The sequence below is a fragment of the Hypoxylon trugodes genome, assembly GCF_022578975.1.
Source record: "Hypoxylon trugodes strain CBS 135444 unplaced genomic scaffold F4822scaffold_5, whole genome shotgun sequence".
NCBI classification, from domain to species: domain Eukaryota; kingdom Fungi; phylum Ascomycota; class Sordariomycetes; order Xylariales; family Hypoxylaceae; genus Hypoxylon; species Hypoxylon trugodes.
The window spans coordinates 217066-233656 of NW_026250020.1; the positions used below are offsets into that span (position 1 = coordinate 217066).

Below are 16591 nucleotides of genomic sequence, written 5' to 3' on the forward strand. Positions count from 1 at the left end.
TATACATGCTTGAACACTAGAGCTGGCCGCGTTTCTTCTGTGGAACGGGATGCGAAATTCTATGTCTGAGTCTATGTCTATATACTAAGGAAGTGAAGCTATCATAATGAGCTATCCTTAAGCAATGAGGATCCTCTACTGTGTGGAGGTCAGGGCTCGGGCCTGGCGGCTATGGCTCGATATAAGAAGTTGTTACCTATATGCTACAGTCAAAGAGAGGCTAGAATGGAAAAAAAAGTGTATGAGTATAGATTCTAGAGGATAAGCTAACGTATTATGTTAGTATAAGCAAGGTTGACGCTCGCCCTTTGCTGAATTGGTATCTATGAATGAATTTGGCTAGGGTCGTTGGGAGCGTTGCTGAACCCCTCAAGACTAAGGGGCACCTCTCTTCCCTTCACTGGTTTGATATTGGTGTGAATCATACGTTTACTGTGTTGTCGCCGAGTACCCAAGAGCGTTTCCTTGGACACAGCTGGGATTCTTGTATCAAACGGATTGAAACCAGAGCCACGAGCACTGGGGCTTGTTAAGGGTACTTATCAAAGCTACCGCTGAATATATCACCAACAACTCATCGCCGGCTACCTCATACCAGCCGCAGACATACCAGCCGCAACATGGCCGCGCAGCCGCAACTTAACTCTACGGGGCAAAAACCCAACCACACACAGGATAGCCACAATGTTGATTTAATAAATTCTTCTCCTCTTGATAAAAAAATTCATCCCCCAGCTGGCACTGGTAACCCACCTCATCCAGGATCCCACCAACATACGTCAACAGTAGAAGAACCACCTTCTCCCACAGTTGATGCGAAGGATCTTGACTCGCCTTCACCCATAATCAATTCCACTAAAGATACCAATAACATCACCACCTACTCAATTAAAGCAGCTCTTCGAAAACATCAGAAGTGTATCGACGAAATGGACACTTCACGCGATCGCATGATGGGCCAGCAGATCGGCGACCCCTTCGCTGATCTCTGTTCCGTCATCCAACAATTCTTCGTGCTCGCTTACTATGGTATGGGTCAACTTCTCCTCGGCATCGGCATCGCCTTATGGGCGGTCCTCTCCTGGGCCCTCCCCGTTATCGGTGCTCTCTTCTGGTTCATCTCCACTTTCCTCTTCGTTATCATCATCGTTGTCTGGGTAAGCATCATCTCTCCAATTCTATAATTATACAGCATGCTAACGCTTTAATAGTTCAATCACAAGCGCATCATTTCCAAACGTCAAGCCCGTGAGCCTCGCCCTGAGGACCCCAATTCGGCAAAATATGCCCTTCTTGTCTGCGGATCTGGTGGTCACACTGGTGAGCTGATCCGAATGATCAAGCGAAGCATTTCTCCTGGAAGTTCGAAAGATCATCGCCGATGGGCTATTGCAACAGACGATGCGATGAGCTTCGACAAGGTTATAGGCTTTGAGCGCGCGTTGCACAATTATTGCGAGGCTCGTGGAATTGACCCTGGTACTTTCGACGTCCAGTTGTTCCGCCGAGCTCGCAGCGTCCATCAGAGCTGGCTCACGACTCCCTTCACCTGTCTCCTTTGCATTTTTGACGTTTTGAAGATGCTGATTAAAGGACCCGAGCAACGACCGACTGCAGCATTCAAATTCCCCGGTGTAGTCGTTACTGATGGCCCTGGCTCTGGTGTAATGTTTCTTCTGGCCGTTCACGTCTTGAAAGCGTTCGGGCGTATTCCTCTTGATCATATGCGAACGATTTACGTTGAGACTTGGGCTCGAATTAGAAACTTGAGCTACAGCGGTATGATTATTCAACGCTTCAGCCTAGCCGACGTATTTATCGTTCAGCATCCTAGCATCGATCGTACCTTCGGAAGTGACTACACCGGCAATATGGTTGCCATGCCTACTCAGCCGAGAGTCCCTTTGTAGCGGACCGAGGTAAGTGACTGGTTTATCCCCCCCAAAATATGTCTTCAATATCACTAACGGCTATTATTACATAGGTCAAGTTGAGGTTTATGAAGGTGTACGAAACGGCCCGCAGTCAAGGAATCGCCCATACTTTTCTATTCCGTCGCCAAAATCAGACTTCGACATCGGCAGAAAGATGACGTTTAAGGGAACCTGGTGAAGAACGAGAGAAAAATTCTGTTTCCTTTCAATGGACTCTTTCGACAAAATCTGGCATGACAAGTAATTCGGATACCTACCCAGGTTTATCGACTGAGTTTTTTATAACATACTTATTTGTAATCACAGAGGAAATGACTTGCACGATAGAGGGGACGGTCTGTTGACCCAGGCATGCCAGGCATGGCTTCATTTCAGCCCAGGAGTTTCGGAGCAGGCTACGAATGATCATGATAATGTCCCATATGAATCACGAATGATTTTATTAACACTTCTCTGTCTTCTATCTCGTGATACTTCAGGCTCTGATGCATCGTAGTCAAATGTGCGCCGTAGATTGTTTTTGTCTCTGTAAGTTCTACGGTTGGATCGTAGGTGACTCTGCCACACTTTTGGCTTGAATTCTTAATGTTGGGACGGGCCGCCAATAATCTTAACAGAGCTTCTAATAATTTCAGCAAGCATATCCCTCTCTAGTCTCCGTGTCTAATATGTCTAGACAACTGCATATCTTTTCGTCATCCGTAAAGCCGCTCTATTTTTTCAACACTGTTCTTCAACCCCCATCCTCGTAATTCTAAGGCGTTCTAAACGGCAATCGACGATGCAACCGCATATTAATCTCCACATAATCCCTCTCATTCTCCGGATTTATAACCCCATGCCGAATAAAAAAGTCAATCAACACCGCCGCCGTATCCGGTTTAAACTCTCCATTCAACAACGCCTTCTGCACCTCCTCAACCGTCATACTGTAGAAAGTCTCCACCTCATCGTCATTTGGCTTCGGGATAACGTCACTGGGAAGCTCTAAGTCATGGACATATATCACATCCGGAATAACTAAACCCTTCTCGCCTGGGAACTCCGGGCCTGTAACACTGATATACGTGAGCACTCCGACGGGCCGTATATGCTTGCGCACCAGTGCTTCCGGCAGCGAAGCCTCTTCGTCGGCTTCGTGGATGGCGGTATCGAGGGGTGTAGAGCCCGCTTTTATCCCGCCCGCCACCGTTCCATCGAGCATGCCGGGGCTTGTGTACAGATGCGCTGCTCTCCTACCAATCCATAATTTCAGTGTACCATCGGCCGCCTTAGTGTACGCCGTTATGTACGAGCCCCGACTAGTAATACCGAAAAGCGCAGAAGCGAACCGCTCCATATGCACGGGATACTGTGCACTAACGATGGAGAAAGGCTCGCTGTGCACCCCGGCTATGATGTGGAAGATGTCTCTCTCGATGCATATATTGATCAGCTTGGCGAACGCCACATTGATGGCATTGGCTGTGTCTTTGCCGTCCGAGGAGTTTATGACGTTGACGCTTCTCTTGTGGCTTGTGTGGTCAATTAGAAAGTCCGAAGTCCAGGGCATCTTCTCGACTGTCTCGGGAAGTAGATATCCATGTGGTTGCTTGTCATTGGGTAGATATAAGAGGTAATATTCCTCTGAGGGTACAATGTCATATGGGAAACTTGAAAATTATTAGATATTGTATATCTATAGTATGAAGATGCTTACTTGTCGAATGTTTGTATTAGTGAGAGGTATGACCTCTTGTTGGGGTCACCAGCCATTGTTTTAGATTGGGATATCTCAATTTGATTATAAGACGAAAATACTTCCCGATATGAAACTTGATTGCAAATATAGAGGTTATAATTCGCTTTGAATTATTTGAGAAATTAAGTAGTTTCAATTATAAGTTGAAATTGAGCATGTCATACGGGCTGTGTTTGACGGTATCATGAAGCTTGTCCCACTTACAGTATAGGGTAAGAAGTACGTACCATACGGGCTGTGCCGTGTAAATGCGCGACATCCACTGACATCTGAGTCCGGTAACCACTTAAGCGAATATGCGGGTACCCGCACCCCCTGAACCCTTGAACCCCGGTACCCCCTGTGCCCTGTGCCCCTCCTGGTTATCAGATCATCCCATCTCCTCAACTCATCTTGTGTCACCAATGCCCAATGGAGTTTCATCTTATATCCTTCATATTCTACCATTGTCAACAATTTTATCATTTCTCATTTTGAACGCAAACGATTCTTCGGCCAAGATGCCTTCCTCAAAGGCAATGATGGCCACGGCTTTGGCAAAGGCTAACACAGCTGTTCAACTCGATAATACCCAATCTCATGCCTTCGCTCGAAAATACTATGAAGAAGCTTGTGTTCTTCTATCACAGCTCGTCACTAGAGCTTCCAACGAGAAGGACAAAGAGAAACTGAAAGCTATTGTGAGTTCAAAAGTGATGCGCTGTGCATTTAGTTTCTTCTAACACAACCATAGCGACAAACCTACCTACATCGAATAGAGCAGCTGGGTGGTGTTAAGTTAGAGGAGTGATTGTGTTTTGAAAAGATACCCATTGTTAAGTTGAGGGAATTTGGACCATTTTATGGACATTAAGCGCAGGATCATATCGTTATACCCCATTTACTCATTGACTGAGAAAGTTAATGAAAGCGCCGAGGAGGATTTTAGTAATTTGTTTGCGGGATTTGTACAGTTATTCTACATCGAGTTTATGGGATTTATTATTGGACCTATCTCCGTATAGGCACGCTCTCTTCCACTGCTTCGGTAGCTTGGTCCAAATCGACGCTGTCAGCTTCGGCTTCGGTTTCGTTTCCGAAGCTAGTATATGCCGAGTCCTGCTCTGCTCGGACCAATTCGATTTGCTTGCCTGCCCATCTCTTCCATTTCTCGTACTGTTCGTCCTCAAGCTGTGTACCGACTTGCGAGAAGGTCTTGCCGAAGTAGGCTCCTACCATCTGAGCCTCTTCTTTAGCTATCCTTAACTCGACTTCTTCCTCTTGTCGCATCGCGTAAAATTCTCGCCGTACTATATCGTATGCTTGGTCTTTTGTTATGCCTGGGACGTTATACATCATCCATAATTGGCGTTGGACGACACTAAAGAAATGGTCAATTCATTTCATAGCCTAGCCTCACTCACTCAGTTCCGGGAACGCTTACGATTCACCACACAGAGGCATGCCGGGTTGTCTCAATCCCTTAGACCAATCATATCTGAGCGCATCTCTTCCATCCACCTCGAGTATCATCCTAGGTCTTGCCAATTCCCAAGGGTGGTCTTTGTAGAATGTTGCCCGTAATTCATCTTCTTCGTATACTAATTGTTGTGGTTGGAATAATCTGCTTGGTCTCCGCGCCTTCGGATTTTGCTTCTTGTGCTGAGGAGGGAAAGGTCTAGTGAGGATTTCGGAAGGGGGTATCGATTCGACGACTTTATACCATATCGGTATTTGGACTTTTGCGTAGGGGACAATTCGGTGGTTCAATAACGTCGTTGCCGTCTGAAATATCCGACTGGGTAGAATCTGTCTTTGACCGCCCATGGTGCAGTAATGCGGCCTTCGGGGCTGGCCGACTTTATCTGCGTAAAGGAGTGCAGAGCTTAAGCAATTGGCGCTATGTCGTCGTTGTCTCGCGGGTCTCGAATTGAATCCGTAAGGAAATAAATGTTTAAAGGTGGCGCCGCTAGAAGGGTGAATGGTGGAGCTAGAAAAGATTGGAACAATCAATTATCCGTTATCAACAGCTTTGCAGTACTAGCCGTGAAGTACTTGAGCTTAACATTTAGTACTGCTGGCTTAGATTAGGCGCTAATTGCGTGATAATCTCACTAAAATACTTAAAAGTACTTAGATAAAGGGTAGGATGGGTATCCTATTCTGTCGGAGTTAAGTGGAACCCCCCGTAGCACCTTATCAATTGCTTTTTTTTTACTGCCGCAATAAATCAATTTCGTTTATATCGTCACAAGGAAAAGTTCGAATCGCTCGGTTTCGAAATACCCACCCCCTCCGTCATTTTCATGCCTTCAACCAACATATAGAGGCTGTAATGATCGGACCACCATGCGGGACAGCCCATGAGAATCTTTACTCGAATTGATGGGTCCATTTGTGGCGCGATACTCTCTTGCCGACCCCCGCCGGCCGTGACCTCGAAGCCCTCGTCGCCCTCGATATGTAGCACGACTCGCGATGAGTATAGGAATCCTATTTGCAGCGGTGTTCTCGCTGTCACAGGCCGCAAAGGTGCGGCCCCAAATAGGCGGAAGCGTAACGGATTTTCCGCTGTTATCTTTTCGAGGCGTGTCATCTCGACCGTAGCGACTTCGGGTTCCCGGCTGCTTAGTTCTACACATTCCAACCAAGGTTTTTTCTCATATAGCCGCAGATGGAACCATGCAGTTGCAGAGGTGGCAGGTGGGATCAGACCAAAACAAGAACTTCTCGACATTGTTGGCCAATATGAAGATACGTCTGTAGAAGACCACCTTGAATTCTTAAGAGATCCATATCTACGGAGATATGCCCCTGCAGATGGCCCCCGTCTTTCAGTATCAAATAGGAGAGAAGATGTCAACCTCCAGTCCGTTGATTCTAGGCATACTACAGACCCCGAAATAGACGAGATTGTTCGGAAGTTACAAAAAGCAGTACTCCTTAAACTCAGGCGTCCTGGTAGAGCGGACTTGGATGCGATATATGATCTATTCCAATCACTTCCAGAACCCCGTGCATCCCATATCACGTCACAATTGAGGCACCAATTATTCGCAGTCCTTAGTAGGACTGAGCGAAAAGATTACAAGTCTATGTTGCGCTATTTTTCGGTGGTGACAGACGTAAGGAATAGTGGCTTCCCCCTGACTACGTTTGAATGGAACACCGCTATGTCCTTTGCTAGTCGATATGTTGGAAGGTCAACGGACGTGGAAGTCGAGTCTGCGCTTCATCTTTGGCGGGAGATGGAACGTGTCTCCGGTGTTAGAGCTTCCGACGTGACATTCAATATTCTTTTCGATGTTGCATCGAAGGCAGGCAAATTACACCTCGCCGAGATGGTCTACCAGGAAATGATAAGCCGTGGTTATCAATTCAATCGGTATCACCACGTTAGTCTGATACACTACTTTGGTTTGAAGCAAGATAGTGGTGGAGTGAGAGCTGCTTATAAGGAGATGGTGGAGTCAGGCGAAGTAATCGACTCAACTGTGCTCAACTGTGTCATATCTGGATTTCTCGCATCCGGAGAAGAGGATTCCGCAATGAGAGTCTATGATAAGATGAAGAGCTCGGCTAAGACGATCAACCGTATACCGCCAAATATCGACTACACTATGCAAAAGAATATCACTAAAGTGCTGATGATGTTCGCTAAAATTGCAAAGAGACACCCTGAGATGCAGCCGAATTTCCAGCAGGCCGCAGTCACCTCCCCGAATCTTCAAACATACCGTCTCTTGGTCAACCATTTTGGGCCAAAACTAGGTGATCTCTCTACAGTGGCGCAATTACTCGATGAAATGAAATCCTTCAATCTCCCACTTCATGGTGCAATATTTCTTGCCCTTTTTAAAGCTTTCGGCAAGCACGGGGGCCCCGGATCGGATTGGTCAACACAGAGGCTAATCAATGTATGGGGCGCCTTCTTAGACGCCCTGGATGCTCAGTCTGACGGGCTATATATCAGCACGTGGGTGGCAATGGCTATATTAAGAGCCTTTTCTAGATCTGCCACTAGGGACGAGATCCTAGACATATATGAGAATCTGAGAAGTAGATGGGACCTGGACGCGGCGAACTCACAATTTATGATGGAGTTTCTTCGTAAACTCATGAAGCAACGAGGCTTCTATGTATAGTCAGGACCTATGCAGGAATGATATGGAAAAAGGAAAAAGGGATTTTTGTAAACTACGTAATGACCAAAGCTGGCGGCAGCGAATGATTGATACCAAGCATCTTGTACATATTGGCATGGCACACATATAGACTTGGATGCATATACATTTACGCTATTTGAACAAAATTTCCGTGTGGCTGCTCTTCGCGTGTTTGCGATGCCTGTCAGTGAAGCATTACACAAAATACTGCGATTGTTTAAACAATACATCCCCCAAAAGTTTCATGGGAATCTTTTGGATATATGAACCTGATCTTTAAGCGATATTCGATATCTTTGGACGCCATTAATGGCATATACAACTTGGTATATTATGAGACCAGGTCAATGTCACGCTGTAATATTCCTGATGAATGGAGACAAATGGAATCGTGTTGTAGCGATGGCCTCAATGTTTATTGCCAGTTATATGTACAATTTGCATCGTGCTCCTTTGCCGTCCCTCTTCAGCCGAGGTAATTCTATAGAGACTTTTCTGTCATAATCGTATCACCGCCCATGAAACACCCGATGTTTAAGCCTTGGGCTTCTTGGTTTGCCAGACTATATCAAGTGTGTTAGCTATCTTCTCTCTATAACATAGATCCCCAATTGCGAATGAAAGGAAATCGAGGAAATAACGCACCGGCAATACCGACGGGGGCGAAGAATCCGGTGAACATGTATAGCCAGTATCGAACGGCGAAGAATCGGGTCTTGGTGTTGAAGGGCAAGTTTGAGTAGGGACCCTCAGGGTAGTGGTACGGCGAGGAGAGACGAGCTCGGGTTGCGTGGAAAGCCCTACGGCTGATGAGGGAGGTGATGCGCGGGCTGGCGCGGGCGGCGGATTGAGCGAACATCTAATCGTGTCAATTAGTCAAGTGAACTTTAATTTTCCAATTGAGGATTTATAGCTACCTTCACGATAGTAACTATTTCGAGGTTGAGGAGTGGAGAGATATGTCTTTTGTATAACTTCGTGGAGCCTCGACTTCGTAAAAGTTGAATGAATTGATCGAACGATGATTCGATAAGTACATTGTACCATGATTCGGTCCTCGGTTAATCTAAGGGTAAGCACTGTGTGGGTACTAAGTATGTACCTATGTACTGTAACAAACTGACGCAACAGCTGTGGTGGACCCATAAACTTACATAAGTAGCACGGTGCCCGGTCCCATTCTTCACCGCCTGCCTACGATCTCCGTACGTCCCACCTCTTTCATTTTCTGCCACGGCCCGGTTTTATTTTTTACATCGCCGAGAAAAAAAGTTAACGCTACTTGCGCTCACTTTCTCCATCAGCGCTCATCAACTTCTTTTTAAACTTAAGGAATTGAAGCCTTGATTCGCGTTCAATACCAACTGAAGCTACTCAGACCTTCCTGGGAGTTGTCAGTTGGCGTGGTGGGGACGCGTCAGAGAAGTTGTCTTAATTTATCTCATCAATTGTTCTTTTATTGTGAGATCGATCGATCTCTCAACAGCTAACAATGGACGACCTCTTCGATGTTTTCGACGACCAACCTTCTAGTAAGGACAAGTCCGAGCCTCAGCAACCCTTCATAACAAAAAACCCGACTCGACCTAAGAAGAAGAGTAAGAAGCGCAAGGCTGATGGTGGAATGAAAAATGGATCCGCTGCTGCTGCTTCTACACCATCCGCGCCAGAAGTTGACATGGCCGATATTGCGCCTACGTCGCCCGAGGAAGACGAAGTCGAAGAAGCTACCTCAGAGAATCAAGGAGATAGCAAGCGAAGACGAAAAGATGGTGCTGCAGAACCCGTAATGACGGATACGTTCGAAACTGCAGAATCCAGAGAGGTCGCAGCCGCCGCAGGATTTGCTCCGACGAAAGACGAAGCAGCCCTTGTCCTGTCGCACAATATCCAACACCAGGTCGCACTTCCGCCAGATCTCGATTACGAGTACGTACCACTATCTGAACACAAGCCACCCGAGAATCCCGCACGCACTTGGCCTTTCACCCTCGATCCCTTCCAGCGCCTCTCGATCTCCTCTATTGAACGAGATGAGAGTGTCCTAGTGTCGGCGCATACGAGTGCGGGAAAGACTGTCGTAGCCGAGTATGCCATTGCACACTGTCTCAAGAAGAACCAACGAGTTATCTATACTAGTCCCATCAAGGCGTTGAGCAACCAGAAATACCGAGAATTCAACGAGGCATTTGGGGATGTTGGTCTCATGACCGGCGATGTCACCATTAACCCCACCGCCAGCTGCCTGGTCATGACGACCGAAATTTTGCGATCTATGTTGTACCGTGGCTCTGAAATCATGCGAGAAGTAGCCTGGGTCGTGTTCGACGAGATCCACTATATGCGAGACAAGTCGCGTGGTGTCGTCTGGGAAGAAACGATTATCCTCCTCCCGGACAAAGTCCGATACGTGTTCCTATCCGCCACTATCCCCAACGCCTTCCAATTCGCTGAATGGATCGCAAAGATACATCGACAAGCCTGCCATGTCGTCTATACCGATTTTAGGCCTACCCCTCTACAGAATTATTTCTTCCCGGCCGGTGGATCAGGCATATTCCTGGTGGTGGATGAGAAAGGTGTCTTCCGCGAACACAACTTCAATAGGACTATGCAACTTATCGAAGAGCGCAAAGCGGCCGAAGCCAACGATGTTGATGCTAAGCAAAAGGGCAAGGGAAAGCACAAGAAGTCGTTCAAGGGAGCCAACAGCGATAGCTCAGCTGATATCCAGAAAATCGTCAAGATGATTATGAACAAGAACTTCAACCCAGTCATTGTTTTCAACTTCAGCAAGAGAGATTGTGAGATGATGGCTCTTACTACATCGAAGTTTGCATTCAACGACGAAAGCGAGAAGGCTATGGTGCGAAAGGTCTTTATGAGTGCCATCGAATCTCTATCGGAAGACGATCGCGAATTGCCCCAAATACAGAACATTCTCCCGCTGTTGGAGAAGGGAATAGGTGTTCATCACTCCGGTCTTTTACCCATTCTCAAGGAAACAATTGAAATTCTGTTCCAAGAAGGCCTCATCAAGGTCCTCTTTGCAACCGAAACTTTCTCCATTGGATTGAACATGCCGGCGAAGACAGTCGTCTTTACCAAGGTCACAAAGTGGGATGGTAGCTCCGTTCGACCTTTGACCCCTTCGGAATACATCCAAATGTCAGGACGTGCCGGTCGTCGAGGTCTTGATGAACGTGGTATTGTCATCATGATGATTGACGATAAAATGGAGCCGGATACAGCGAAGAACATCGTCGTCGGTCAACAAGATCGTCTCAACTCTGCTTTCTATCTAGGATATAACATGGTTTTGAACCTACTCCGAATCGACGCCATTAACCCCGAGTTCATGCTAGAGAACTGCTTCTTCCAATTCCAGAACACCGCCAGCGTTGCCGGCCTGGAACATGAGTTGATGAAGCTACAGAAAGCGCGAGACGAAATGATCATCCCCGATGAGGCTACTATCAAGGATTATTATGGCTTGAGGCAGCAGATATCGCAGTACACCAAGGATATGTTGGCAGTCATTCAACATCCTAATTACTGTATCGAGTATCTCCAACCAGGAAGACTCGTACAGATTGCCCACCCGAAGACGGGCAAGGATTTTGGCTGGGGTGTTATCGTTAGCGTCACCAAGCGCAAAGAACCTAAGTTTGGCGAGAAGGAGTACGAACCTCAAGAATCATATTTCATAGACGTGTTCCTTCGTCTCGACCCGGCCTGTGATCCGTTTGGACCCGCGAACCCTTCATCCGAGATGCCAGAAGGAGCCCGAGCTAGTGATCCCAACCAAGACAGCATCTTCGAGGCCATACCTTGCATGCTTACATGCATCAAAGCACTGAGTCAAATAAGAGTGTTCATGCCTAAAGATGTAAAGTCGCGAGAGGATGTCGAGGCGGTTCGTAAGCAGCTTCTCAAGTCGCTTAAGGAGGTTGAACGCCGCTTCCCTGATGGATTACCGGTCTTAGATCCTATTGAGAACATGAATATCACCGACGATTCGTTCAAGAAGCTTCTCCGCAAGATTGAAGTTCTCGAATCACGACTTCTAGCTAACCCACTTCACGGTTCGCCTATGCTGCCCGGCCTCTGGGAACAGTATTCGGCCAAGATTGCACGTAACGATGAGATCAAGGCTCTCAAGAAAAAGATCGCTAAGGCCCATTCTATTGCGCAGCTGGATGAACTCAAGTCGAGGAAGCGTGTCCTCCGTCGTCTTGGTTTCATTAACGAATCCGAAGTGGTGCAGATGAAGGCTCGTGTGGCTTGCGAGATCTCCTCTACAGAAGGTCACGAGTTATTGTTGTCTGAGCTACTCTTCAACCGATTCTTCAACGAGCTCTCCCCCGAGCTATGCGCTGCTATTCTAAGTGTTTTCATATTTGAAGAGAAGGTTGAGGCACAAGCTCTGCCTGAGGAACTGATGAAGCCATACACACAGGTACAAGCTCAAGCACGAATTATCGCTAAAGTTAGTCAAGAAAGCAAGCTCGAGGTTAACGAAGAAGAGTATGTCGCAAGCTTGAAGTGGCAACTCATGGAGACGGTCTACGCGTGGGCCAATGGAAAGTCTTTCGCTGATGTCTGGTAAGTGGCATAATTGATACTATTTTAATTAAACACTAATGAATAATCTAGCAAAATGACCGATGCATACGAGGGCTCCTTGATTCGTCTGTTCCGTCGACTCGAAGAGCTACTACGCCAAATGGCACAGGCAGGAAAAGTCATGGGAAGTGAGGAACTAACAACCAAGTTTGAGGAGAGTTTGTCTAAGATCCGTCGTGATATCGTGGCAGCTCAGTCTCTTTACCTGTAAAGGCATTCCGCAGCAACCGGATACGAATTTTCTTGCTATCGTTCTCTTTACACGTTTAGGCGATCATACATTCGTTGGTAGGTGGACGTTGGACGAATGGATGTAAGATTTACTCAGATACTCGAGATAATTCGGCGGCAGGGTGCTCTTAGGCTACCACTAATTCATGCGACCTCGAGGCAAGGGACTTGGAACGATGGAAGCAGCTTCTAATTAGGAACAATACGACTTTCTCGCTTTGGAGTTTGGGGGCGGTATACCACTTTGACCCGGGAACGAATAACAGAGACTGGACCTGATGGACCGTGTGCTTTTTCTTAAGGCGCGCGGCTCATTTAAAAGGTTCTTAACGTTTCTAGTTTGCGTCTGCGAATGTGCTTAGATAGAGAATCTGGGCATCGCTACTGTTGGCGATGTCCAACCCGTCTGATATGTTCATCTGCTCTTCTGGTGATGTAATTCATGCGTACATATGTGCTCTAAGCCAGCCAACGACTACACGTAGTCGACGAATCCCAAACGCCGTTCTATGTCATGATATATCCCACCATAACGCCTTTCCGATGCATACTTATAGTACAGCCATCTTCTTCCACTTTGTGTACTTATCCGCCAACTCTTAATCGGCAATTCGGTTCACTTCTCTCCAGAAATACTCCGTATAATCCCAATCAACAAACTAAACACGACACCCACACCAACCATAAACCGCCACCGTCCACTCGCCATACCCTCCTCGCGTACAAGCCACCCGGCACTACCTAACGGCCACACGAATCCAGTCAGAACTCCTCGGATCATTACGTCGACTAGAGCTACGAGCCCGACTTCATCGCTATCCGTTCCCCCGCCGAATGTAGCGGTCGTGGTAGCGGTTGTGGGAGCAGCAGCGGCGCCATTATCGTCGATCCACGCATCCTCCATCCGCCGGAATGAGTCAGGCGAGGGCAGGGTATCAGGTGTATAGCGCGAAGCATGCACGCTGCGGAATTGGAGGCGTAGTTGGTTTACTTCGGCCGTGGTGAAACCTGTGGATAACAAGCGATCGAAACCGCGTGGCGCCGTGGTAGTACTAGCTACCTGCGGTGTTCCCGGTAACGGCGGATACGCAGTCGTTGTAGGTGAAGGAGAAAGAGGAGGTGGAGCGGCGGATGCGGCGAGGGCTTCGGCTTCGAGTTCGGTGGTTGTTAGACTGTCGCCTATGGAACAGTTTACGTAGATTCGGAGTGTTGGGTCCGGCCGGCCGGGTATGGATTTGCCTTTTCCTTTTCCATCGTTGCCTTTGCTGTCGTTGTACGAGTGCCCGTAGCTTGGGGTTAAGGGGGAGGACGGTGGTGGTGGAGGGGGTGCGCGGAGAACGGAGCTTAGGACTGCGCTGTCGGGGAGGATTTTACCGCCGTGGATGAAGCGTAACCGTCGTTGGGAGTTGGGCTCGGAGAGGCGCGCGCGGATTAGGTGTTTGAGAGATATGACGGTTGTGGAGGAGGGGCGTGGGATGTCGAGTTCGAGGTCGGGGATTGAGGCGCTGAAGCGGATTGTTAGGAGGAGTGGTGGTTGGGAGGGTGGAGGTGGGATGGGTGGTTTGAGATGTAATGGTTGGGAAGATCGTGGTGAGGTCGTCATTTTGGTGTGTTTGGTGTTGAAAGAAGCCTGCTGTGAGGCATGTCGCCAGAGACGATTAAGCAGAGATGGTGATAATTAGTAATAGTTGCGACGGGATGAAATTGGAATAGGGCCATATCCGATAGATTGGGTCGCTATCACCCCTGTAACATCCGCTGTAGACAGCGTGTCGGCAGGGACTTCAGGGACTTCAGGGTCCGTTTAGGGAGCCGGGAGGTGCCTTTAGAGCTTCTTTAGTGGAACTTCCCGGGTACCCATTCGGATATTTAGCGGGCTTTAGCCGCTGAGGTGCTCTGAGCTCTAAATGACGTGACAGCATAGACGGTTTTAGTAGAACTAGCTGCAGCTGCCCGCCCGAGGGAATTTGGTGCCAGCATAGTTGCCAATGATGGCCCGCCGATTACGGAACAAGCAAAGTAAGGTTTAACTCTCTGCAAGGGCGGGATTTCTTTATAGGAAGATAAAAACAACGGTAAATTAAAAAGGGAGTTAAAATCCAGATTATTGGTGACAAATTAGCAAGCTATTTCTAAATTAGCGGAGCTGTGGAACGGAGAGTCTAGCACATATTGCGTGAGTGAGATAAGTAGAAGGCCTATATTCTTCATGCAGTACCTCTCCCTCTTGAGATCTCGACCTGGATTACTCAACATCAACAAAAACGTACCCTACCTTAGAGAGAATACCGCACACCGGGGATTTATTGCTATTGGATATAGAGGGTTTCATTCAACCATGGCAGCTGCCGCACTCCCACCTAAGCTGAAGCCTGCAGCTCGGGTCGCAGGTCAAAGACAAGATGTTTGGTCTATCGTCAACGAAGCGGCTGCGGCCTCACCCAAGCAGCCCATCGTGAATATGGGTCAGGGCTTCTTCGGATACAATCCTCCACCTTTTATCATCAATGCTGCTAAGTCGGCTCTCGACCGAGTGGATTGTAACCAGTACAGTCCGACAAAGGGTAGGCCGAGATTAAAGAAGGCTATCTCCGATGCGTATGCGCCATACTGGGGCCGAAAACTCAACCCGGATACTGAGATCACTATCACCACCGGTGCAAATGAAGGCATGCTCAGTGCCTTTATGGCTTTTATAGAGCAGGGCGATGAGGTCATTATTTTTGAACCATTTTTCGACCAGTGAGTCATCTATATCTATTTAGGGAGGAGCAAACTATTGACGACCACCTAGGTACATTAGCAACATCGAGATGCCAGGTGGGAAGATTGTCTATGTCCCTCTACACCCGCCGACAGATGGAGCTACACGAACTTCTTCATCTGCTGAATGGACCATCGACTTCGATGAGCTCGAGAGAGCCATCACACCTAAGACCAAGATGATCGTTATCAATACGCCTCGTGAGTTACCTTTTAATGACTAATTATGACCCCTCAGAGCTAAACAGTATAAAGATAACCCCGTCGGCAAGGTCTTCTCAAAAGAAGAGCTTCAGAGAATAGGAGATATATGCGTCAAGAACGAAATCATCATCCTCTCCGACGAGGTATATGACCGCCTTTACTACGTCCCATTCACTAGAATCGCCACCCTCTCGCCAGAAATCGAGAATTTAACCCTAACCGTTGGCTCGGCTGGCAAAAATTTCTACGCCACTGGTTGGCGTGTAGGTTGGCTCATGGGTCCTCCTCATCTAATCCAATACGTTTCCGCAGCTCACACACGAATTTGCTACTCATCTGTTTCGCCGTTGCAAGAAGCCTGCGCCGTTGGTATGTATCTACCACCCGATGTCACAGGGCGATAAACTAATAAACCTAGGATTCGAGCAAGCCGAAGGCGAAGGATTCTGGGACGAGACAGTGCGAGACATGAAGGGTAAAATGGAGCGTTTCAATCAAGTGTGGGAAGAATTAGGTCTACCATATACGGATCCCGAAGGAGGCTATTTTGTACTCGTCAACATGAGCAAGGTCAAGTTACCAGAGGATTACCCGTTCCCGCCGCACGTCGCATCCCGCCCACGCGACTTTAAGCTAGCTTGGTTCCTCATCCAGGAGGTCGGCGTCGCCGCTATTCCTCCCACTGAGTTCTACACCGATCCTAATGCGCATATTGCCGAGGACTATATCCGATTTGCGGTTTGCAAGGAAGATGAGGTCTTAGAGACGGCGAAGGAGCGGTTGAGGGGTTTGAAGCAGTATATCCAGGAGTAAAAAAAAACGAATAGATAGATAGAGATGGTTCAATGTGCTAGATTCATTTAGATCCGCGGGAGATAGATCTGTCAAGATGCGTTAAAAGTTGAGGCATTGATTAACTGATTAAATTGCGAGTGTGTTTTGGATTT

General features: G+C 47.7%; 9 protein-coding genes across 9 annotated transcripts; 5 read left to right on the plus strand and 4 right to left on the minus strand.

Annotated features, from left to right (window-relative positions):
* The first annotated feature begins 309 nt into the window (after window positions 1-309).
* On the plus strand, window positions 310-2081 carry F4822DRAFT_238866 (glycosyltransferase family 1 protein). Its single transcript, XM_051454263.1, has 3 exons — window positions 310-1157; window positions 1212-1919; window positions 1985-2081. The coding sequence occupies exons 1-2, from the start codon at window positions 621-623 to the stop codon at window positions 1908-1910; spliced, it is 1236 nt and encodes a 411-aa protein (XP_051313994.1). The 5' UTR covers window positions 310-620; the 3' UTR covers window positions 1911-1919; window positions 1985-2081.
* A 309-nt stretch (window positions 2082-2390) lies between these two features.
* Window positions 2391-3888, minus strand: F4822DRAFT_238844 (NUDIX hydrolase domain-like protein). Its single transcript, XM_051454262.1, has 2 exons — window positions 3634-3888; window positions 2391-3586 (listed from the first exon to the last, which is right to left on the minus strand). Exons 1-2 carry the CDS (start codon window positions 3687-3689, stop codon window positions 2689-2691), a joined length of 954 nt encoding a protein of 317 aa, XP_051313995.1. The 5' UTR covers window positions 3690-3888; the 3' UTR covers window positions 2391-2688.
* Window positions 3889-4175: 287 nt separating this feature from the next.
* F4822DRAFT_428844 (uncharacterized protein) lies at window positions 4176-4465 on the plus strand (the record flags this gene model as incomplete). The annotated part of the gene is made up of 2 exons (XM_051460978.1): window positions 4176-4355; window positions 4409-4465. The coding sequence occupies 2 exons, from the start codon at window positions 4176-4178 to the stop codon at window positions 4463-4465; spliced, it is 237 nt and encodes a 78-aa protein (XP_051313996.1).
* Window positions 4466-4665: 200 nt separating this feature from the next.
* Window positions 4666-5481, minus strand: F4822DRAFT_428845 (mitochondrial ribosomal protein; the record flags this gene model as incomplete). The annotated part of the gene is made up of 2 exons (XM_051460979.1): window positions 4666-5035; window positions 5099-5481. 2 exons carry the CDS (start codon window positions 5479-5481, stop codon window positions 4666-4668), a joined length of 753 nt encoding a protein of 250 aa, XP_051313997.1.
* A 401-nt stretch (window positions 5482-5882) lies between these two features.
* Window positions 5883-7941, plus strand: F4822DRAFT_238882 (uncharacterized protein). Its single transcript, XM_051454265.1, has one exon. The coding sequence runs from the start codon at window positions 6018-6020 to the stop codon at window positions 7797-7799; it is 1782 nt and encodes a 593-aa protein (XP_051313998.1). The 5' UTR covers window positions 5883-6017; the 3' UTR covers window positions 7800-7941.
* Window positions 7942-8326: 385 nt separating this feature from the next.
* On the minus strand, window positions 8327-8833 carry F4822DRAFT_238880 (uncharacterized protein). Its single transcript, XM_051454264.1, has 3 exons — window positions 8738-8833; window positions 8466-8679; window positions 8327-8383 (listed from the first exon to the last, which is right to left on the minus strand). The coding sequence occupies exons 2-3, from the start codon at window positions 8677-8679 to the stop codon at window positions 8355-8357; spliced, it is 243 nt and encodes an 80-aa protein (XP_051313999.1). The 5' UTR covers window positions 8738-8833; the 3' UTR covers window positions 8327-8354.
* Window positions 8834-9229: 396 nt separating this feature from the next.
* On the plus strand, window positions 9230-12864 carry F4822DRAFT_238897 (antiviral helicase). The gene is made up of 2 exons (XM_051454267.1): window positions 9230-12425; window positions 12477-12864. Exons 1-2 carry the CDS (start codon window positions 9313-9315, stop codon window positions 12655-12657), a joined length of 3294 nt encoding a protein of 1097 aa, XP_051314000.1. The 5' UTR covers window positions 9230-9312; the 3' UTR covers window positions 12658-12864.
* Window positions 12865-13286: 422 nt separating this feature from the next.
* On the minus strand, window positions 13287-14583 carry F4822DRAFT_238890 (DUF2407 C-terminal domain-containing protein). Its single transcript, XM_051454266.1, has one exon. The coding sequence runs from the start codon at window positions 14278-14280 to the stop codon at window positions 13294-13296; it is 987 nt and encodes a 328-aa protein (XP_051314001.1). The 5' UTR covers window positions 14281-14583; the 3' UTR covers window positions 13287-13293.
* Window positions 14584-15015: 432 nt separating this feature from the next.
* Window positions 15016-16457, plus strand: F4822DRAFT_428850 (PLP-dependent transferase; the record flags this gene model as incomplete). The annotated part of the gene is made up of 4 exons (XM_051460980.1): window positions 15016-15419; window positions 15472-15641; window positions 15696-16013; window positions 16063-16457. 4 exons carry the CDS (start codon window positions 15016-15018, stop codon window positions 16455-16457), a joined length of 1287 nt encoding a protein of 428 aa, XP_051314002.1.
* Between the last annotated feature and the right edge of the window lie 134 nt (window positions 16458-16591).